This window comes from Callospermophilus lateralis, chromosome 2 (assembly GCF_048772815.1).
Source record: "Callospermophilus lateralis isolate mCalLat2 chromosome 2, mCalLat2.hap1, whole genome shotgun sequence".
Lineage (NCBI taxonomy): Eukaryota > Metazoa > Chordata > Mammalia > Rodentia > Sciuridae > Callospermophilus > Callospermophilus lateralis.
In genome coordinates this window covers 3828316-3843594 of record NC_135306.1, presented here as the reverse complement: position 1 = coordinate 3843594, position 15279 = coordinate 3828316, and the positions used below count along the sequence as shown (strand labels likewise).

At 56.0% G+C, this 15279-nt stretch overlaps 2 protein-coding genes across 5 annotated transcripts; both read right to left on the bottom strand.

The window, feature by feature from the left end:
* Nucleotides 1-1782: 1782 nt before the first annotated feature.
* On the bottom strand, nt 1783-7369 carry Surf6 (surfeit 6). Of its 3 annotated transcripts, none has more exons than XM_076845176.2 (5): nt 6970-7369; nt 5548-5671; nt 4997-5085; nt 3938-4147; nt 1783-3789 (listed from the first exon to the last, which is right to left on the bottom strand). In XM_076845176.2, exons 1-5 carry the CDS (start codon nt 7075-7077, stop codon nt 3310-3312), a joined length of 1011 nt encoding a protein of 336 aa, XP_076701291.2. In that variant the 5' UTR covers nt 7078-7369; the 3' UTR covers nt 1783-3309. The 3 variants fall into 3 exon arrangements, with proteins under 3 accessions (XP_076701291.2, XP_076701290.2, XP_076701292.2); XM_076845175.2 differs by having other exon boundaries at nt 5548-5751; nt 6970-7364; XM_076845177.2 differs by lacking the exon at nt 3938-4147 and having other exon boundaries at nt 5548-5751; nt 6970-7366.
* A 1395-nt stretch (nt 7370-8764) lies between these two features.
* Med22 (mediator complex subunit 22) lies at nt 8765-15212 on the bottom strand. 2 transcript variants are annotated; one of them, XM_076843044.2, is made up of 5 exons: nt 15036-15212; nt 14623-14771; nt 12780-12860; nt 11792-12000; nt 8765-9725 (listed from the first exon to the last, which is right to left on the bottom strand). In XM_076843044.2, exons 2-5 carry the CDS (start codon nt 14743-14745, stop codon nt 9536-9538), a joined length of 603 nt encoding a protein of 200 aa, XP_076699159.1. In that variant the 5' UTR covers nt 14746-14771; nt 15036-15212; the 3' UTR covers nt 8765-9535. The 2 variants fall into 2 exon arrangements, with proteins under 2 accessions (XP_076699159.1, XP_076699160.1); XM_076843045.2 differs by lacking the exon at nt 12780-12860.
* Between the last annotated feature and the right edge of the window lie 67 nt (nt 15213-15279).

Below are 15279 nucleotides of genomic sequence, written 5' to 3'. Positions count from 1 at the left end.
AGTTCTGAGCTTACACTGACTGCCTGGCGTTCCTAATGTCCAGTCCCACCCTCTCCCTGAAGGTGCATCACCCCTGCCAGCTATAGTAGACTCTCAATCCCGGTCACAGCCTCCTAGTGGGAGCTGTGTTCCCTCCAGAAAACAGACAGAGGCCAAATTAATGGGCATCCCGTGCAGCCAAAGCTTCAGAGAGCAGCAGCAGTGGAGAATCCAGCAAGGAGGAGGAGAAGGAGGACAAAAAGGCTCCCCAGAAAGCCCCAAGCCAAGAGCAACATGCCTGATTCTAGCTCAAGCTCAGAGGATGAGGTGCCAAAGAACAAGAAGCCAGACAGCATCCTGTGGCAGTGAAAGCTCAGGCAAAGGCCCCAGTCAAACCAGGCTAGTCAAGAAGACTGGACCTGGAAGCAAGTCATGGGCCAAGTCCCAGGGAAAGCTGCTGTTGTCCTGCACCGAAGAGCTCCAACAGTGCAGACTGCCCCAGTGAGGAGAGAAAAACCCACAAAGAAAGACCAGGTCCCTGCAGTTCAGTCCCCCGCCTCCTGCCCTGCCACTGAAGACGTCCCTGGGAACCCAGCCCCCCAGGAAGCGGAGATGGAGGCAGAGTCTGTGGAAAGCAGTGTGGACAGTAGCCATGGGTCTGAGTCAAGCTCTGAGGAAGAGAAGACACCCCGCTAAGGCAGCCATCCCCAGAGCAAGCACAAGACCTGACGCAGCAAAGGCGGCAGAAGCACTTCGGGGAGCTCCGCCCCGACAGCCCTGAGGATGAAGCTCCAGCCCAGGGAGCACCACCAAGAATTCCACCCCTGAGCCACCCAAGCCCTGAGCAGCCTGCAGGCAGCAGCCAGAAGCCTGGCCAGAAAGGCTGATAGCAGCTCCAGTGAGGAGGACAAGACAAAGAAGACCAGGCCGGGCACCTCGCACTGGCTGCCCAGAATGGTAATGCAGGCAGGGAAAGCGAGGACGAGGACGGAGGGCAGGTCCAGGCAGGAGCGGTGGTTTCCAAGCCGGGGTCAGCAAAGAAACAGAAGCAGATGAGGCGGCCAAGGAGGCAGATTCCTTGAGCAAAGATTAAGCTCCAGACTCCCAACACATTTATAAAAAGGAAGAAAAGAGAGCAAAGGACCTTCCCCATTCTGAAGGCACAGAGAGGAGACTGGGTGCCAAGCAAGGGTCCCCTGGAGAGGGGGAGCGAGCTGGTCAGGTTCTGAAGTTCACCAAACGCAAGTCCCTCCCATCCAAGAAAACCAGGAAGAAATGGGCAGCTGCAGGGAGGCACTGTCACTGCCCTGGTTAACTTCCTCAAGGTTGTCAAAGCAGGGGTGGTGACCGGAAGCCACCGCCTTCTCCATGGACCAGGACCACCCAGCTCTGTTGGGGAGGGCTTGGCAAAGGCAAAGTAGGTCCTAGGACTTGGCAACACAGTGTCCTCTCTTATCCTTTACTTTTACTAATTTGGTAGATTTTTGAGTGTTGAGTATCAGGAACAAGGTAAGAAGAATGCTTTTTAAGATCTGTTTTAGCTGGGAATAGTGGCGCTCGCCTGTAATCCCAGTGGCTCAGGAGGCCGAGACAGGAGGATTGCCGAGTTCAAAGCCAGCCTCAGCAATGGTTAAACAACTGAGTGAGACCCTGTCTCTAACTAAAATACAAAATAGAGCTGGGGATGAGGCTCAGTGGTTAAGTGACCTGGGTTCACTCCCTAGCACCCAAAAACAAACAAAAAACTTACTTGACATTGTACTGGGAGCTGTGTGTCCCTCCAGAAAACAGACAGAGGCCAAATTAGGAATTCAAGAGGTTTATTGGATATAGCCTGTGGTGACCAAGTGCAGGAAGCAGGATGAGGCAGAGTTATCAGATCAGCACACAGCTGCTGGGGCTTCAGCCAGTCAGCAGGAGTCGTGGGCAGCCACTTGAACAGGAGCCCTGCTAGGAGCAGAACCTCAGGCCCCAGTGCCCCTCACTGGGCTTAACTTTGGTGGAGGCCACCCAGAAGAGCAGGGCCTGAGTGCCGTGACCAAGCAGATACCAAGGGTGATGGGGGCTGCCAACCAGCGGAACTCCCCCAGCCCACTCCTTTACAAGAAAATAACCGTATGGGACATTTCAACTGGGCCACAGCAAAGGCCTTAAGAGTACAGAAACCTACTCCATCCAAGGCCTCTTCACTCCTGGACCTTTCCACTGTGTGCATAGGTGTACTCTGTTTTATTAAATAGTAGCCTTTGGTGTGTGTGTGTGTGGTGGGGAGAACTAATTCCCCCCGGGGTCTGGTACCAAGGATTGAACCAGCTGCTCTGCCACTGAGCTGCAGCCCCAGCTTCTCATTTGTTTCATTTATTCTGAAGCAGGGTCTTGCTAATTGCCTAGGCTGATCTCTAAGTTTTGATTGTCCAGCTCCTGCCTCAGTTTCCTGAGTGCTGGGATCACCAGTGTGGGCCACCAAATCAGCACAAGCAGCTCATTTCTAAAGAGCTGTTCAGGCAGTGGGGGATGCTCCCCCAAGACACTAGGGAAATGCCCAGCCACGTTCCCCCGTCTGCATCCAGGCTCTCACTTGAGGTCCCTGTCCCCATCTCCTACCCACCCATCTGGTGAAAACAGGCTTCCCTCAGCCCTGTACCCATAGGGAGTCCTCTGCCCTGACTCCAGGAGGGTGCCGAGGCTCGCTGAACACTATACAGCCCTCAAGCCAGCAAATGCCCAGAGGTGACTGCGCAGCCTGAGTCACACCCCATGGGCCTGGGAAGGAGCAGCTCCCTTCCCCTCTTTGGATTCTGAGCTGGGAAAACATTGTCCTAGGACTACTGAGGAACAGGAGAGGATGAGACTAGGGAAGAGCAAGGCATCCCGAGAAGGGCAGTGCTTGGCTGGCCCTGGTTCTCCCAGCTATGGGAGTCAGTCAGTCCCCTGGGCTCGCATCCCTTCCTGTTGAGCCCTGGACTAATGGGACAGTTGACCAAGGCCTCTTTCTTCCTGTCCAGGACCCCTGGGAACCCAGGAAAGGCAGGAGGGCCTGGAGGAGGGCTCCCTGGCAACCTGCAGATTTCAGGGAAGCTCTCCCACCTACAAGGACTCTGGGATTGGGTCTAGTTCTCCACTCCCTTGGGTCTGCAGGCCTTGGCCCTGTTTACCGACAACACAGACACCCCACTCTCCTCAGCATGTGATCCGAGCCTCAGGCAGCTCTGAAAGACGAGGATGGCATCTGCTGCCCTCGTGCCCAGTGTCACGTATCACCTGGGAGCTCTGAAGCCTCAGAGACAGCAGCCAGGGTGGGGAGGGTTCGCGGTGGGAGGGTCGGGGTGCTCAGGCGAGGCCCGCCCGCTCCAGGTCCTGGGGCAGCACGCGGCCCTTCCTGCGGGCCTTCTGCAGGCGCCGCTCAGCCTTGGCCGCCTTCTTCCTGCGCAGGTTCTGCCGCCGCCGGTCCTGCCGCTGCTGCATTTTCTCCACCACGTGGGCCGAGCGCTTCTCCCACTGGCGCTGCCGCTGAGCCCGGCGCTTCTCCTTGCGCTTCAGGGCCTCCTGCAGCAGCCGCTCGTTGTCGCGGATCTTGACCCCCTCGGCCTTGTACAGCAGGTTGGTCCACTTCATCTTGGCCTCCAGCTCCCGGGCCTTCCCCGCATCCTGCTCCCGCAGCTCCTCCAGCCGGCCTTGCCGCGCCTGCAGGCGCTCCAGCAGCTGCCGGTAGTTCTTGCCCGTCAGAGGGGTCAGGTTCCCCTTCACCTTCTGCCGCTTCTCCTTCCGCCGCTGGGCCTTGGTGGCCGGCTCCTCCTCACTGACCTCCACCTAGGGACGAGCAGCAGGTCAGTGACAACGCAGAACCGGCACCCCGCCTCATGAGCACCCAGACCACGCGGCTGCTGCCACCAAGAGGGAGCTGAGGCCACAGAGCCAACCAGCGGACAGGCCAGGGCCCGGAGCCTGCTTAGTTCACCTTATTGAAGATCAGCGCTGGCTCCTGCGGCCCTGCACAAACCGCCGCCAGGGGAGCCGCCGCAGCAGCTGCAGTGCCTCCGGCCTGTGCTGCCGCCTTCTCTTTCTCCTTCTTCTTCGCTAGTAGTTCCCTCCGCTTCCTCTTCTTCCTCTCACGCTCCTGCTTTCTTCGCTGCCTTTTCTCCAGACTGGCAGCAGAGAGCGTGCCATCCTGGGGTAAGCAGGGTCTGCTCAGAGTCCTCCCAGCCTCAGGGCCCCGCCCTGATACAGGGCTGCGATGGGATTAGGGCTGGAAGGTGCAAGAGAAGCTCCTCAACAGGACTGCTGCCCAAGGCGCCAGTGGCTCCAGGGTGAGGGACAAGAGGGTGGCTTCCAGCTTCAGGCCAACCGCAGTTTCACCAACTGCCACGCGTCACTCCAGTTCTGAGCGGGGCCTGGTTCTCATGAGCAGGCCCGTCCTGTGCACTAGGGCTCTGCACTGCAGCCCCATCCCAACGGCCTTTCAGTTCCACAGCCAACAAGAGTGTCCTGCACCAGACCTACCTAGCCCTGTGCTGCAGGAATGAGGGCCCAGGACCTTGACGGCCTCTTAGGAACCAGGGAAGGGCCAGTGGTCATGACCCAGGAGGCTGAGAAGCTGAAGCAGTCTGCAGAGCAGAGGCGGGTAGGAGGGGTCCCAGGGAAAGGTGGGTTCCCAGGTCAGAGAGTAAACAGCACTACTCAGCACAAAAATGGAGGCTGGCCAGTCTGTGTGCCAAGCAGTCACCTCATCTCATGGTGACCTTTAGAAGAACAGATGGGCCATGCTAGCCATTGTGGCGCCAACAAAGGTGGCTTCCCAGAGGAGAAGGCTGGGCTTCTGAGACCCATGGGAGAGAGGAGCAAGCAAAAGGCCAGGGACCCCAGGACTGAGGTTCTCCAGGAAGCAGGGAAGGGCACCTGCTCCTCCCAGGGCAGACCCTGCTCCCTCCTAAGAGCCCCTCCCACCCCGAACATGGAGCTGGGTGGGGAGGCCACTCCAAAGACATACTGATGAGTGCTCCAGAGGTGGCCCACCTACCTGGCCTCGAGCCTGCTGGATCTTCTCATGCAGCCGCTGGCGCAGGACATCCAGGGCAAAGACAGAATCAGGTGCTGCAGCCTGGCCACCTGCAGGGAGGGAGACAGGACTGAAAGGAGGCCCCTCTTGATGTCCTTCCCCAGGGCCCAATACCTAAGCCTCAGCCTGTACTCACTGCCCGCCTGTCCCCAGTGGCCACTTGCGGATCTACAGGCCAATCCATTAAATTCCACTCCATCCACCTCTTCAATGTGGATTGGCCCCTACAGGCTCCTGGATTGGATGGTTATATCTGGTCACTGTAGTACAAAAAAAATTCTTCCTACCAGTCTCACTGCTCCAGATACTGAGAAACTCACAGCCATGTCCTCCATGGTCTTGGTCCACATAGCCCAGATCACCATGCTCTTCCCATAGTCTACTACCCATTGCATTCCTGTGATTTTCACTCTCTGGGAAGCTCTGAATACCCAGTGCCCTAATGGTGACTTAAGAGCAGAGGAGGCCACATTTGCATCTAATCCCCACCCCATTGCCCTGGAGCCCCTTACCTGCAGGGGCCCCTGTGGAGATGGAAGGCTCCTCTTTGTTTGCTGTTGGCTTCTTGGTCCCAGGAGCCACTGGAGATTTCTTCTCCCTAAGGGTCTTGGCTTTGTGCTCTGAAGCCTTCTGTTCCTGTTCCCAGAATTTTTTTGGTGTTTTATTTCTTTTCTTTTTTCGGGGTCCAGAAGCTTCTGAGCCTTGAATTTTACTAGCTGAGATATAAAGTGACAAAAAGCTGCTATTCCAATCTCTGTGCTCCACACAGCAACAAGAAGGTCTCACAAAGGTTTTGATCCCACAAGGACTTTGATCCCATGAAGGAAATCAGGTAGATTTCAGGTAGACAGAGGAGCCAGCAACACTAGGCCACAGTGCTCAGAAACAAAAGCTCCAAAAACAGAGCAGCCACACACCGAAACCTAGCACACAACCACGTGCAGGACCCAGCACAAAGGATTCTCCTGCACAAAGCCCAGGATGTGCACCAGCTCAGCACCTGAGCTAGGGAGACTCACACATCCATGTCCAGCAGCAAGTTATGGCACCTCTGCCCAACAAAATCCTGTGTGCTGACTTGAGAGGGAATCAAGCCCCTGTCCATTCCTTTTTTTTTTTAAGTACTGTGGATTGAACTCAGGGGTACTCAACCACTGAGCCACATCCCCAGCCCTATTTTGTATTTTATTTAGAGAGAGGGTCTCACCGAGTTGCTTAGCACCTCGCCATTGCTGAGGCTGGCTTTGAGCTCGAGATTCTCCTGCCGCATGGCAGCAGCCCTCTTCCTCCCTCCCTCCACCTCTGACTACCATCTCTGCCTGACTGCTCACTCCTCCCTATAGTCTACTCCAGGTGGAGAGCTGGAACTGCACCAGGCCAGCCCCAGCAGCTCCAGGGGAGGAGCGGTCCTCCTTGGCAGGAGGGGGCTTGCTGAGAGCAGGGGTGCTCCCTTCACCCCGGGGCCACGCGTCAGGGTAATGCCCAAGAGTAAGGTAGATTACACTTTGTTCGGCATTTCACAGACTCTCTGGTCCACTTGAGGGCTAACTGGGGTCAGATGGCTGCCCCAGCCCCTGCCTGGAGTGGGGCTCCCTGCGAAGCCCCTGGTCCTGACTCCAGCGGACCCTCTCCTGGACTGGATCCGGCCCCTAATCTAGACCCTTAAAATAGCTCTTGATCTTCCTCTCGCTGAAGACAGGCCAAGGGAAATCAAGACAGACGCGTTCTCCTGCCTTGGCCCCTGCTCCTAGGGCAGCTTTCGCACCCACGAGCACCCCAGGAGCGGGGCGGGACGCGAGCTCTCCTGCCCTCCTCCGAGCCTCCGCGGAGCTGTGAGACCCCGACCGCACTCCGCCAGGCCCCGGGCCACCTCGATCCCAGCCAGACCTCGACTTCGGACCCGACCCGATCCCGGCCCAGCCCGGTCCGCCTACCCCGCGCGCGCCGCGGTGGCTCGGGGCCCTGCGGGGCGCAGATCTTCCTGGCCAGGTCCTGCAAGTAGGCGTCCTTGGCTTGCAGGGAGGCCATGGCGGCGCACTCATGGGCCCAGCGCGGAGGCTCGGCGCTCGTCTGGCGGTGCCTGCCTCCGCGCCCGCGCTCGCCTGGTCGGGCCTGGCCGCGCCGGAAGGGGTGTGGCCTGCGCGGTGCCCCCGGCTCAGTGCCGTCCCGGACGAGTGCCCCGGGGGCGGCCGAGTCTCAGGCCAGGCTCCTGCTCGCGCACGTCCTCGCCCGTGCGTCGCGGCGCTGGCCTGTCCTCTCTGAGGACCAAGGAACCTCCCGCTAATGCAAAACGGAGCCTGGGGTCGCGGGGCCACCGCTCGCCTCAGTTCCGACGGGCGCTCCTCACTCCGCCCAGCCCCTGCCACGCGGTGGAGCCCGGCGTTGAGCGGGGCTGGTCACGTGGCGGCCACACGCGTAGCTTAAGTCTAGGCGACAACCCCTCCGACACAGGCTCGAGAGACTGCTGGATGTGGAGGGCGTCTCTCCCAGGGCTGGAGAGGCAGAAGAAACCCCTCCGCTTTTGAATGGGAAATATAGTGTTGAAGCAGCAAATTAAATTCACGATTCGAAAGATGTTTCTAAATTATTCAAGACCCTCATCGGGGCCAGTTCTTTCCAGTCCCCCTCCCCCAACTCTCAGCTTCCAGGTGTAGGGGACTCTCCTTAGCGGCTCCGTAGAAACTTCTGACAGTTAAAATGCTGGAGACCACCCCACATCTTATCAATAAAAACTCCCTCGGAGCAAGTTTCTGACCCACCGCCCCCCCTTCCCACTTGCCAGCTTCTGAGGTCTGGGGCTCCCTGGTGACAGGCTGCAGTTCCTCAAAGCTGGATCCTGGGCTGCCAATATCAGGAACAGTGATCTTCCTCATGGGAAGGAGGTGAAGCAGGTGGATAGCCACTGGATGCAGCCCTAGTCTTTGGTCTACCACCACAGCAGCCACGTTAGCACTGTAGTCTCTGCATGTCAAAGGTAGGCCTGGTACCAAAAAGGTACTGGGTCTTGAAAGTGACCACAACACTGGGAGAGACCAAGAGATCTTTATTGCAGCAGTGAGAAAGAGCGGGGAAAGAGAAGATGGAGGGGGGAGCAAAGAGAGAAAAAAGAGCAAGAGAGGGGGCCCAGCAGGAAAGTCTTTGTAGGCCAAATCTAATTGGGTCTCTTGGTGTGCAAGTTGCCTTGTTGGCATACAAAATTGGATCACAGTAGTTGCTACAGGTGTCATCTGCCTTCAGGCAGATGTGGCAGGGGTCAAATGTGGGTTTCTGTTGCATCAGATGGGTGGGGGTTGACTGTTAAGCCTTGATGCAAACAGGTGATAAAGGACCAGACAGAGTGGAGTTAGAGTTCCCCAGGTTATCCTGCAACTGACATTCATTCAGCCTGCCCTGCACCTAACGGGTCTGCTAAGAGTTCAAATCCTGTTTGTCACTTCACTTCCCAACTTTGTGGCTATAGGCACAGCTCACCTCTTGCAAGCCTGTGTCCTCTTTCTCTTTGAAATGCAGGTGTAGCAGCACAGACTCCGTGGCATTAAGAAGTAGATGACACCCAAGTACTGATTCCCGAACCATGTGATGTGCAACAGCAAGTTTTCCATTCATTCACCAAACACCCAAGACCTATTGAGAGCACCCAGGAGGCTGGAGCCCAAAGCCATCCAGGCAGAGCAAGGAGTTATGCAGAAGCTGCTAGTAATCCAAGGGCAGTTTTAGAGTGACCAGAAGTGAGAAAGAGAGGAACCAACACACAAGGTGGTATTTTTATTTTAAGTTTCATTACAAAAGTAGCAAAACAGACATAACAGAATTCAGGAAGAAGCCCTGGCAGGCTGCCTTGTGAGTGGGCCATCTGCTCACACACCTTCCGGAGGCAAGGCAGTCTACATACAGCAGGCACATCTGTGCTTGGGGAAAGATGCAGTAAGCAGGTCTCTGCACAGGAGCCAAGGCTTAAGGGCTTGGCTACTGCTGTCCACTAAGCCCCCCACCCCTTTTTTTTCTGTGTGTGTGTGTGTGTGTTGGGGGATTACTGAGGATTGAACCCAGGGGTGCTTTACCACTAAGCTGAGCTACATCCCCATTTTTCTGCCAGGCTGGCCTTGAACTCACAATCCTGCTGTTTCAAGGCTCCTGAGTTGCTGGGGTTACAGATGTGCATACCATACCTAGCTCCCCTCCCAATTTTAAATACATTCACAGGTTGTCTTCCTGGTATCCTGCATTATCGCTGCCCCACAGTCCAGGTCCTCAACAAGACCAACTTTCTCTGACCTGGTCAGTCAGGAAGGTAGACATGATGGGCCACCCTGAACAACTTTCCCCAACTGTCCTGGGGCTGACCCTGGCCTGGCCTGTTAAAGGAGGCCACAGAGGGGTCCTAGAGTACTAAACTGAAAGTGGAGACTGAAAGAAACAAGGCTGTGGTGAACATCCAAGGCAGAACCCTGGATTTGTACCTGATGAACTAGGGGTCCTGGGAGAGTGGCCCTGAGAAGCTCAGGCATGCTCTGTGGGGCCAGAGCCACCAGTGTGTGAGTGGGCAGGGGCTGCAGCCTGCAGAGGGCCAACACCGGGCTCCGGGGACGCCAGCAGAGGGGCTGAGAGACCATCAGCGGAGTCTGTGTCGAGGTCCAGCCTCCAGTAAGCTTCGCACAGAGGCAGGTCATTAGCTTCGCAAAGACTTGAGCTTTTCCACCACCAGAAACCCCAGGGAGGGACAGGAGCAGGCAAGAGGAAAGCCAGGGGAGGGGAAAGCAAGATAGAAGCAGAGTTAAGAAAACATGAACACCACCCCAACTTGCCTTCCCTTCTATCTGCAGCAGGCCTGGCTAAGAGAGGGGCCACAGGGACCACCCTTGTACCCAGAGAGGCTCAGCAGGCCCTCCAACTTTCAACTTGCTGAGCAATTCTACATGGGCCTCTCTGAAGGTCCCCTCCCAGCCTGGCTGCCCATCCCCTCCCTGGCTAGGGAGGTCATCAGACTGTAAGGAGCCTTGACAGCAGAGACCCTGCCTACGACTTGACCTAAACAGGATGATTATCGGGAAAACAGGCCCTGCACCTCCCCACACTGCTGCTCTGGCCTTAGGACTTGCTGGGCTCTCTGTAGTTTCCCACCTCGCAGGGAATACTTGAGGCAAGGAGTGGCTCATCAGTCCTGGAAGGAACCCACTCAGAGCAAGGTCGTGCCCACAGCTGTCTAAAATGCAGCGGCTCTGGCCTCTGCGTCTGCCCTCAGCATTCAGGCTCAGAACCACCCAGGCACTGAGTGGCATCCCCAGGAGTGGAAAAGGAAGCAGAGCCAGAAAGAGCAAGCAGTGAGCAGACAGAGTGTAGGCAAGAGCAGCCCACGCAGAGGGAGGCCAGAGTGGCCAGCAGGTCACTAGGCACAGAGGAAGAAGAGGGGAGGATGAAACCCCCTGGCCCCGGCATGGCGAAGCCCAGATTGCTGAAGTGAACACCTAAGCAGAGGCCAGAGCTTCACCACAGGGACATGGGAAGGGCAGGCTGGCTGGAGAAGACAGGTTGCCTGTGGGAGAGACATAGACTGGCCCCACGGGCCATTTGACTCCGTAGCAAGGCCTCCGTGGGTCAGAAAGGAACATTTTATTTTTTAATTTTTTTTTTCATTGTACTGGGGGGTGGAACCCAGGGATGCGCTACCACTTAACTATAACCCCAGTCCTTTCTTTTAAATCTTTGGATTTCTTTTCCTTAATATTTTATTAGTTGTTGATGGACATTTATTTATTTATATGTTGTGCCGAGAATCAAACACAGTGCCTCACACATGCTAAGCAACTGCTTTACCACTGAGCCACAACCCCATCCCCCCAGTTCTTTTTGAGTCTCACTGAATTGCCAACACAGGCCTTGAACTTCGCATTCTCCTGACTCAGCCTCCCAAGTTGTGGGGATTACAGAAGTGTACCACTCACTATGCCATTACATTTTAAATTCATGAGCAGGGAGGGAGGAGATTTAATGGCTGGATTTTAAAACTGCTGGACCGAATTTTGACTTCCCAAGCTAGTGGGACAGAGCTGCAAGGCCCCTGTGTCTAGCCTGAGCTTCCCCCCATATCCATCACACTGGACTCTGATTTCTGTGGGACCCCTCAGGCTCACAGACTCAGGGTTAGGATTCTGAGTGGCCCCATGCTGGCTAGGTTGACGGGTCCTGCTACTGCTGAGGCTGGCATGCAGGAGTCTCCAGCTCCATGAATAAGACTGAGCAGACCAGATGCCAGGCACCCAAGCATGAGGCCCTGGCTGCTAAGGAAGTCTGCTGGCTCCTTCCTCCTCCCTGCCATGGCTGCCCCATCTCCACACACGGGATTCAACAGCATTCACCTGTAGCTGCATCCTAAGGCAAATAATAGCATCCTGGACATGGGTGTGGGCCTGTGGGACGCTGAGGGGCCAGCCCAGGCTTGGCTACCACATCTACATATGGATTCAAGAACCAAGAGCCGTTAGGCCCAGCCCCTAGGACACTGTTCTCCAGACTCAACCTCCCCAACACCAGATGTCCTGTGATTCTCATCCCACTGCGCTGAAGGAGAGACCAGGGCCCCGGCAGGTGGCTGTGAACTGTCTGTTGATTGATCAAGCTGGCCAGGGACTCTGCTTTGGAACATGGGCAGCAGAGCCAAGACCAGGCACATTTGTGAAAAAACAGAGAGACTTTCCAGGCTGGGCCAGGCCCAGGTAGGCAGGCTCCTTCCTGCACGGAGTCCAGCCCTATTTGTACCTGGACGAATAATACTCCTCCTCCAGCTCGTACAGGTCAATGGAGACCTCGTCCCTCAGGGTGATGAGCTTGCGGTCACACTCTTCCTGCAGAGCGCGCAGCTGCTGGTTTCGCTGGTCAATGGCCTCATTCACCGATGGGAAGTCGTTGAGGATCAGGAATTGCTTGAGATCAGACACCAGCTTCATCAGGGACTCTCCAGCCCGTACCTGCAGCATAGAATCAGGGTAGTCACAGGTTGAGGGAATGGGGGTCTTGTGGTTGACCCTGGACCAGTAGTGCCTCCCTGGGAGACTCAGCTTCTTTGTTTGCAAGGTGGGGATGACAGACCCAACCGCACAGGGTCATCTGTGAAGCTGACCCACCTTGAACAGCACATGAGTTAAGCTTTCTCCCCAAACCTCCCATCAACCTCTGGTTTCTACCCCCACAGGACCCATCTCCAATCTGACCAGTCAGGCACAAGCACATCCTGCTTATCCAACTCAACCCCATAGAGAAGCCTATATTCTGTTTTGCCTCCTGCCCTACTCTTCCCTGGGAAGCACAGCTGCCAGTTGGGCAGGATTCCTAGGGGGCCTTTTCCCACACTCATCCATGGGCACACCTGCAGAAACTCTGGCTAGCTGGGTTTCCCCATGACTCCAGGAGGATCACATTGCACAGACAGCTGGTTCACTCGACAATGTGTCTTTTCAAACTGGACTCAGGCAACTTTCACATCAGCAGCATCTCTATCTTCCTGGCTCCCAAAGTCACAGAATGGACTTAGCAGACTACCCATCTTGCCCCTTCCCAGCAGCTCTCTTGGGGACAATCTCCGGAGAAGTGATTTGTCCTGACCCCATTCTCAAAAGCTGCCAACAGATGAGACCCAGCACCCCTGCACTGTCCTTCTGTTGCAGGTAGAAAGAGGGCAGAAGACCTATACTCCAACCACAAACCCATGACCCTCTGGAGTCCCAGTCGTGCTCTCCACATAACTCACGATGTTGGCAGCCCGCACGTGCATCTCGTAATTGTCCTGTTCACCCTGAGTAGCCCGAGACACCTGCGTCTCATCCTCAATCTGGGGGCAAACAAAAAAGAATCAGCCCAGTTGGCAGTCATGGAGTCCCCACTGCTGGCCTGACCTGGCTTCCCATACCCACATTGCTAGAGTGTATCCTGCCTTCTACCACCTGGCGCTGGTGCTCTAATCACGAGATTCAATGAACGCTCTGTTCTTTCCTATGGAAGACAACTGGCACTTTCTCCAAGACAAACGGACACTGCCAGATGTAGAGAGGTGTCTTAACTAACTTGGCCAAGACTCCCCCCCAACTCCCTGTACTGGAAACTACCACTGAGCTATATCCCCAGCACCCTGCGCCCTTTAACTATTTTAGGACTTTTATTTTATTTATTTACATACGGTGCTGAGAAATTAACCCAGTGCCTCACACATGCTAGGCAAGTGCTCCACCATTGAGCCACAATCCCAGCCCTTTTTATTTTATGTTTTGAGACACAGTCCTGCTAAGTTGCTCAGGCTGGCCTCAAACTTGCAATCCTCCTACCTCAGCTTCCCAAGTATCTGGGATTACAGGCATGCACTATTATGCGCAGCCTTGGCCAGAACTTTTTTGGGGTGTAAAACCCTGTTTACCAGAGATTAGTGTCACTTGATGGCACTAAGCAAACTGTTGGAACTACAGAATAAAGGATGAAGAATGTTTTAAGTGTCCATTTCTTGAATGTCAGGCCTCACATTAAGCACCACTGGTTGACCATTTTCTCTCATGAGACTTCACAGGAGCTGTGCTGCTGTTCCTGCTTACAGACAGGTTACCTTGATGCTGGGATAGACCTCACTGAGCCCAAGCTGTCTCAGAAATAAACTGAGGAGCCAGGAGGCCAGCTCAGCATTGCTGGCTCTAAAGTCCTGGCTGTCAACCTGGGCATGGCTTCTGACAAGCCTTGTGAGGGACAGGGCAGGGCAAGGGTGTTAGGACACCCTCAACAATAAGAGCCAGACCTCCTGAGACAATCCTGGCTCTGCTATTATGGCCAAGTGATTGGGCAAATTGCTAAGAACTCTGGATGTCAGTTTCCTCCTCTGAATGTGGAAAGGACAAGGGCCCTTGCCTCAAAGTCCTTACAAAGATTGCATAGGACAGCATAGAGTCCTCAGCACAACCTGACATGGTACTAAATCAACAGGAACTCCCATCATTACTATTACTGACCAAGCCAGCCACGTCTGCAGAGGTCTGGAAAGATCCTGCTCCATGTGGTGTTACTGCAGCAGTCAGTGGACTTACCTGACCCTGGCAAGACACTGACTGCTTTGCCTGCCTGGAGAGGTGCCCCATCCCCCTTCTTGCCTGCCCGACACCTGTTCACACTCACTAGCAACAGCTACAGGGTCTGGGTCACTTGCTCTGAGCCAGGCCCTGTGATAACTACTTTACACAGATAAATTAATCTAATCTCAAGGACCCACACCATAGAGGAAACTAAGGCACAGAGGCATGGGATCTCCATCAAACCCACATGGCTAGTAAGCACTGGCCTTGGAAGCTCAGCAACTAGGCCAAAATTCCCTATTACTCTACCAAGGCTTGTAAGTATTTGGCTCATTTATTTATATGTTGACATGTTTGTTACTACAGCACGCCACTCCAGCCCAAAACGTTTTTTCCACGGGGACAAAAACCTGTTCCCCGCAGCATCCCCACCCGTCACAGAGTGCAGCCCCCACAGACACGGGTGCTGATCAAAAACCATTAAGCAGAGCGGCTCAGTCTCTGCTCTCCCTCGTTCTCTGGAGGCCAGGGCAGCATCCCCACCTTGGCGGTCTTGATGATCTCGGTGAAGTTGTCCATGATGGACTTGACATCATCCTTGAGCCGCTTGTTGTAAGACTGCAGCAGCGTCTCCTTGCTCTGGGGCAGGGCTCTCTGCTGGGCCATGGTCGGCCTCGGACGCGTAGCGGGGCCTGGCACCAGAGAGTACAGGACTGAACTTAGCCACCCTCGCCCAGCAGACACGGATCCATCTCCGCAGGCGGGCGCCGCCGGCGCTCCTCGGGTGCACCTCTCTTCGCCCCAGCACCTGAGGCACCCACTGCCTGCCCCGGACCGCGCGGACCACGCCGTTCGGGGCTGGCACATGCGCCCCGCCCGGCGGCGGCCGGGCTCCTTCTTGGGCGCCCACCCGGGTCCCTCTGACCCTGCGCCCCTCTTCCGCTCGCCGCGCTCACCACGGGCGTCCGCCGGCGAAGGCCTGCGTGGCCTGGCCCGCAGCTCTGGTCACGCCGCCCAGCTCGGGCACACACCGCAGACTCGGTCGGGAAGGAAAGTCGGCCCGGCAACACAGGCGCCAACGCCCGCAAGAGCAACTCCCAGCGAGCTCTCAACGGTCGCCCGGCCTCCGGCGAAGAGCGTCAGCCGCGCACGCGCCGCGCTAGGCCCTCCCCCCCCAATCCCCCGACGGTAGGCTTTAAG

Coding starts and splice junctions, on each gene's coding strand:
- Surf6 (XM_076845175.2), bottom strand. CDS start 7,063: ATGGCCTCCCTGCAAGCCAAGGACGCCTACTTGCAGGACCTGGCCAGG. Junction 5,086..5,547: donor CTCCACAGGGGCCCCTGCAG/GTAAGGGGCTCC, acceptor CCCTCCCTGCAG/GTGGCCAGGCTGCAGCACCT. Junction 4,148..4,996: donor TCCAGCAGGCTCGAGGCCAG/GTAGGTGGGCCA, acceptor TGCTTACCCCAG/GATGGCACGCTCTCTGCTGC.
- Med22 (XM_076843044.2), bottom strand. CDS start 14,745: ATGGCCCAGCAGAGAGCCCTGCCCCAGAGCAAGGAGACGCTGCTGCAG. Junction 12,861..14,622: donor AGATCATCAAGACCGCCAAG/GTGGGGATGCTG, acceptor GTTTGCCCCCAG/ATTGAGGATGAGACGCAGGT. Junction 9,726..11,791: donor GAGGAGTATTATTCGTCCAG/GTACAAATAGGG, acceptor GTGGTGGAAAAG/CTCAAGTCTTTGCGAAGCTA.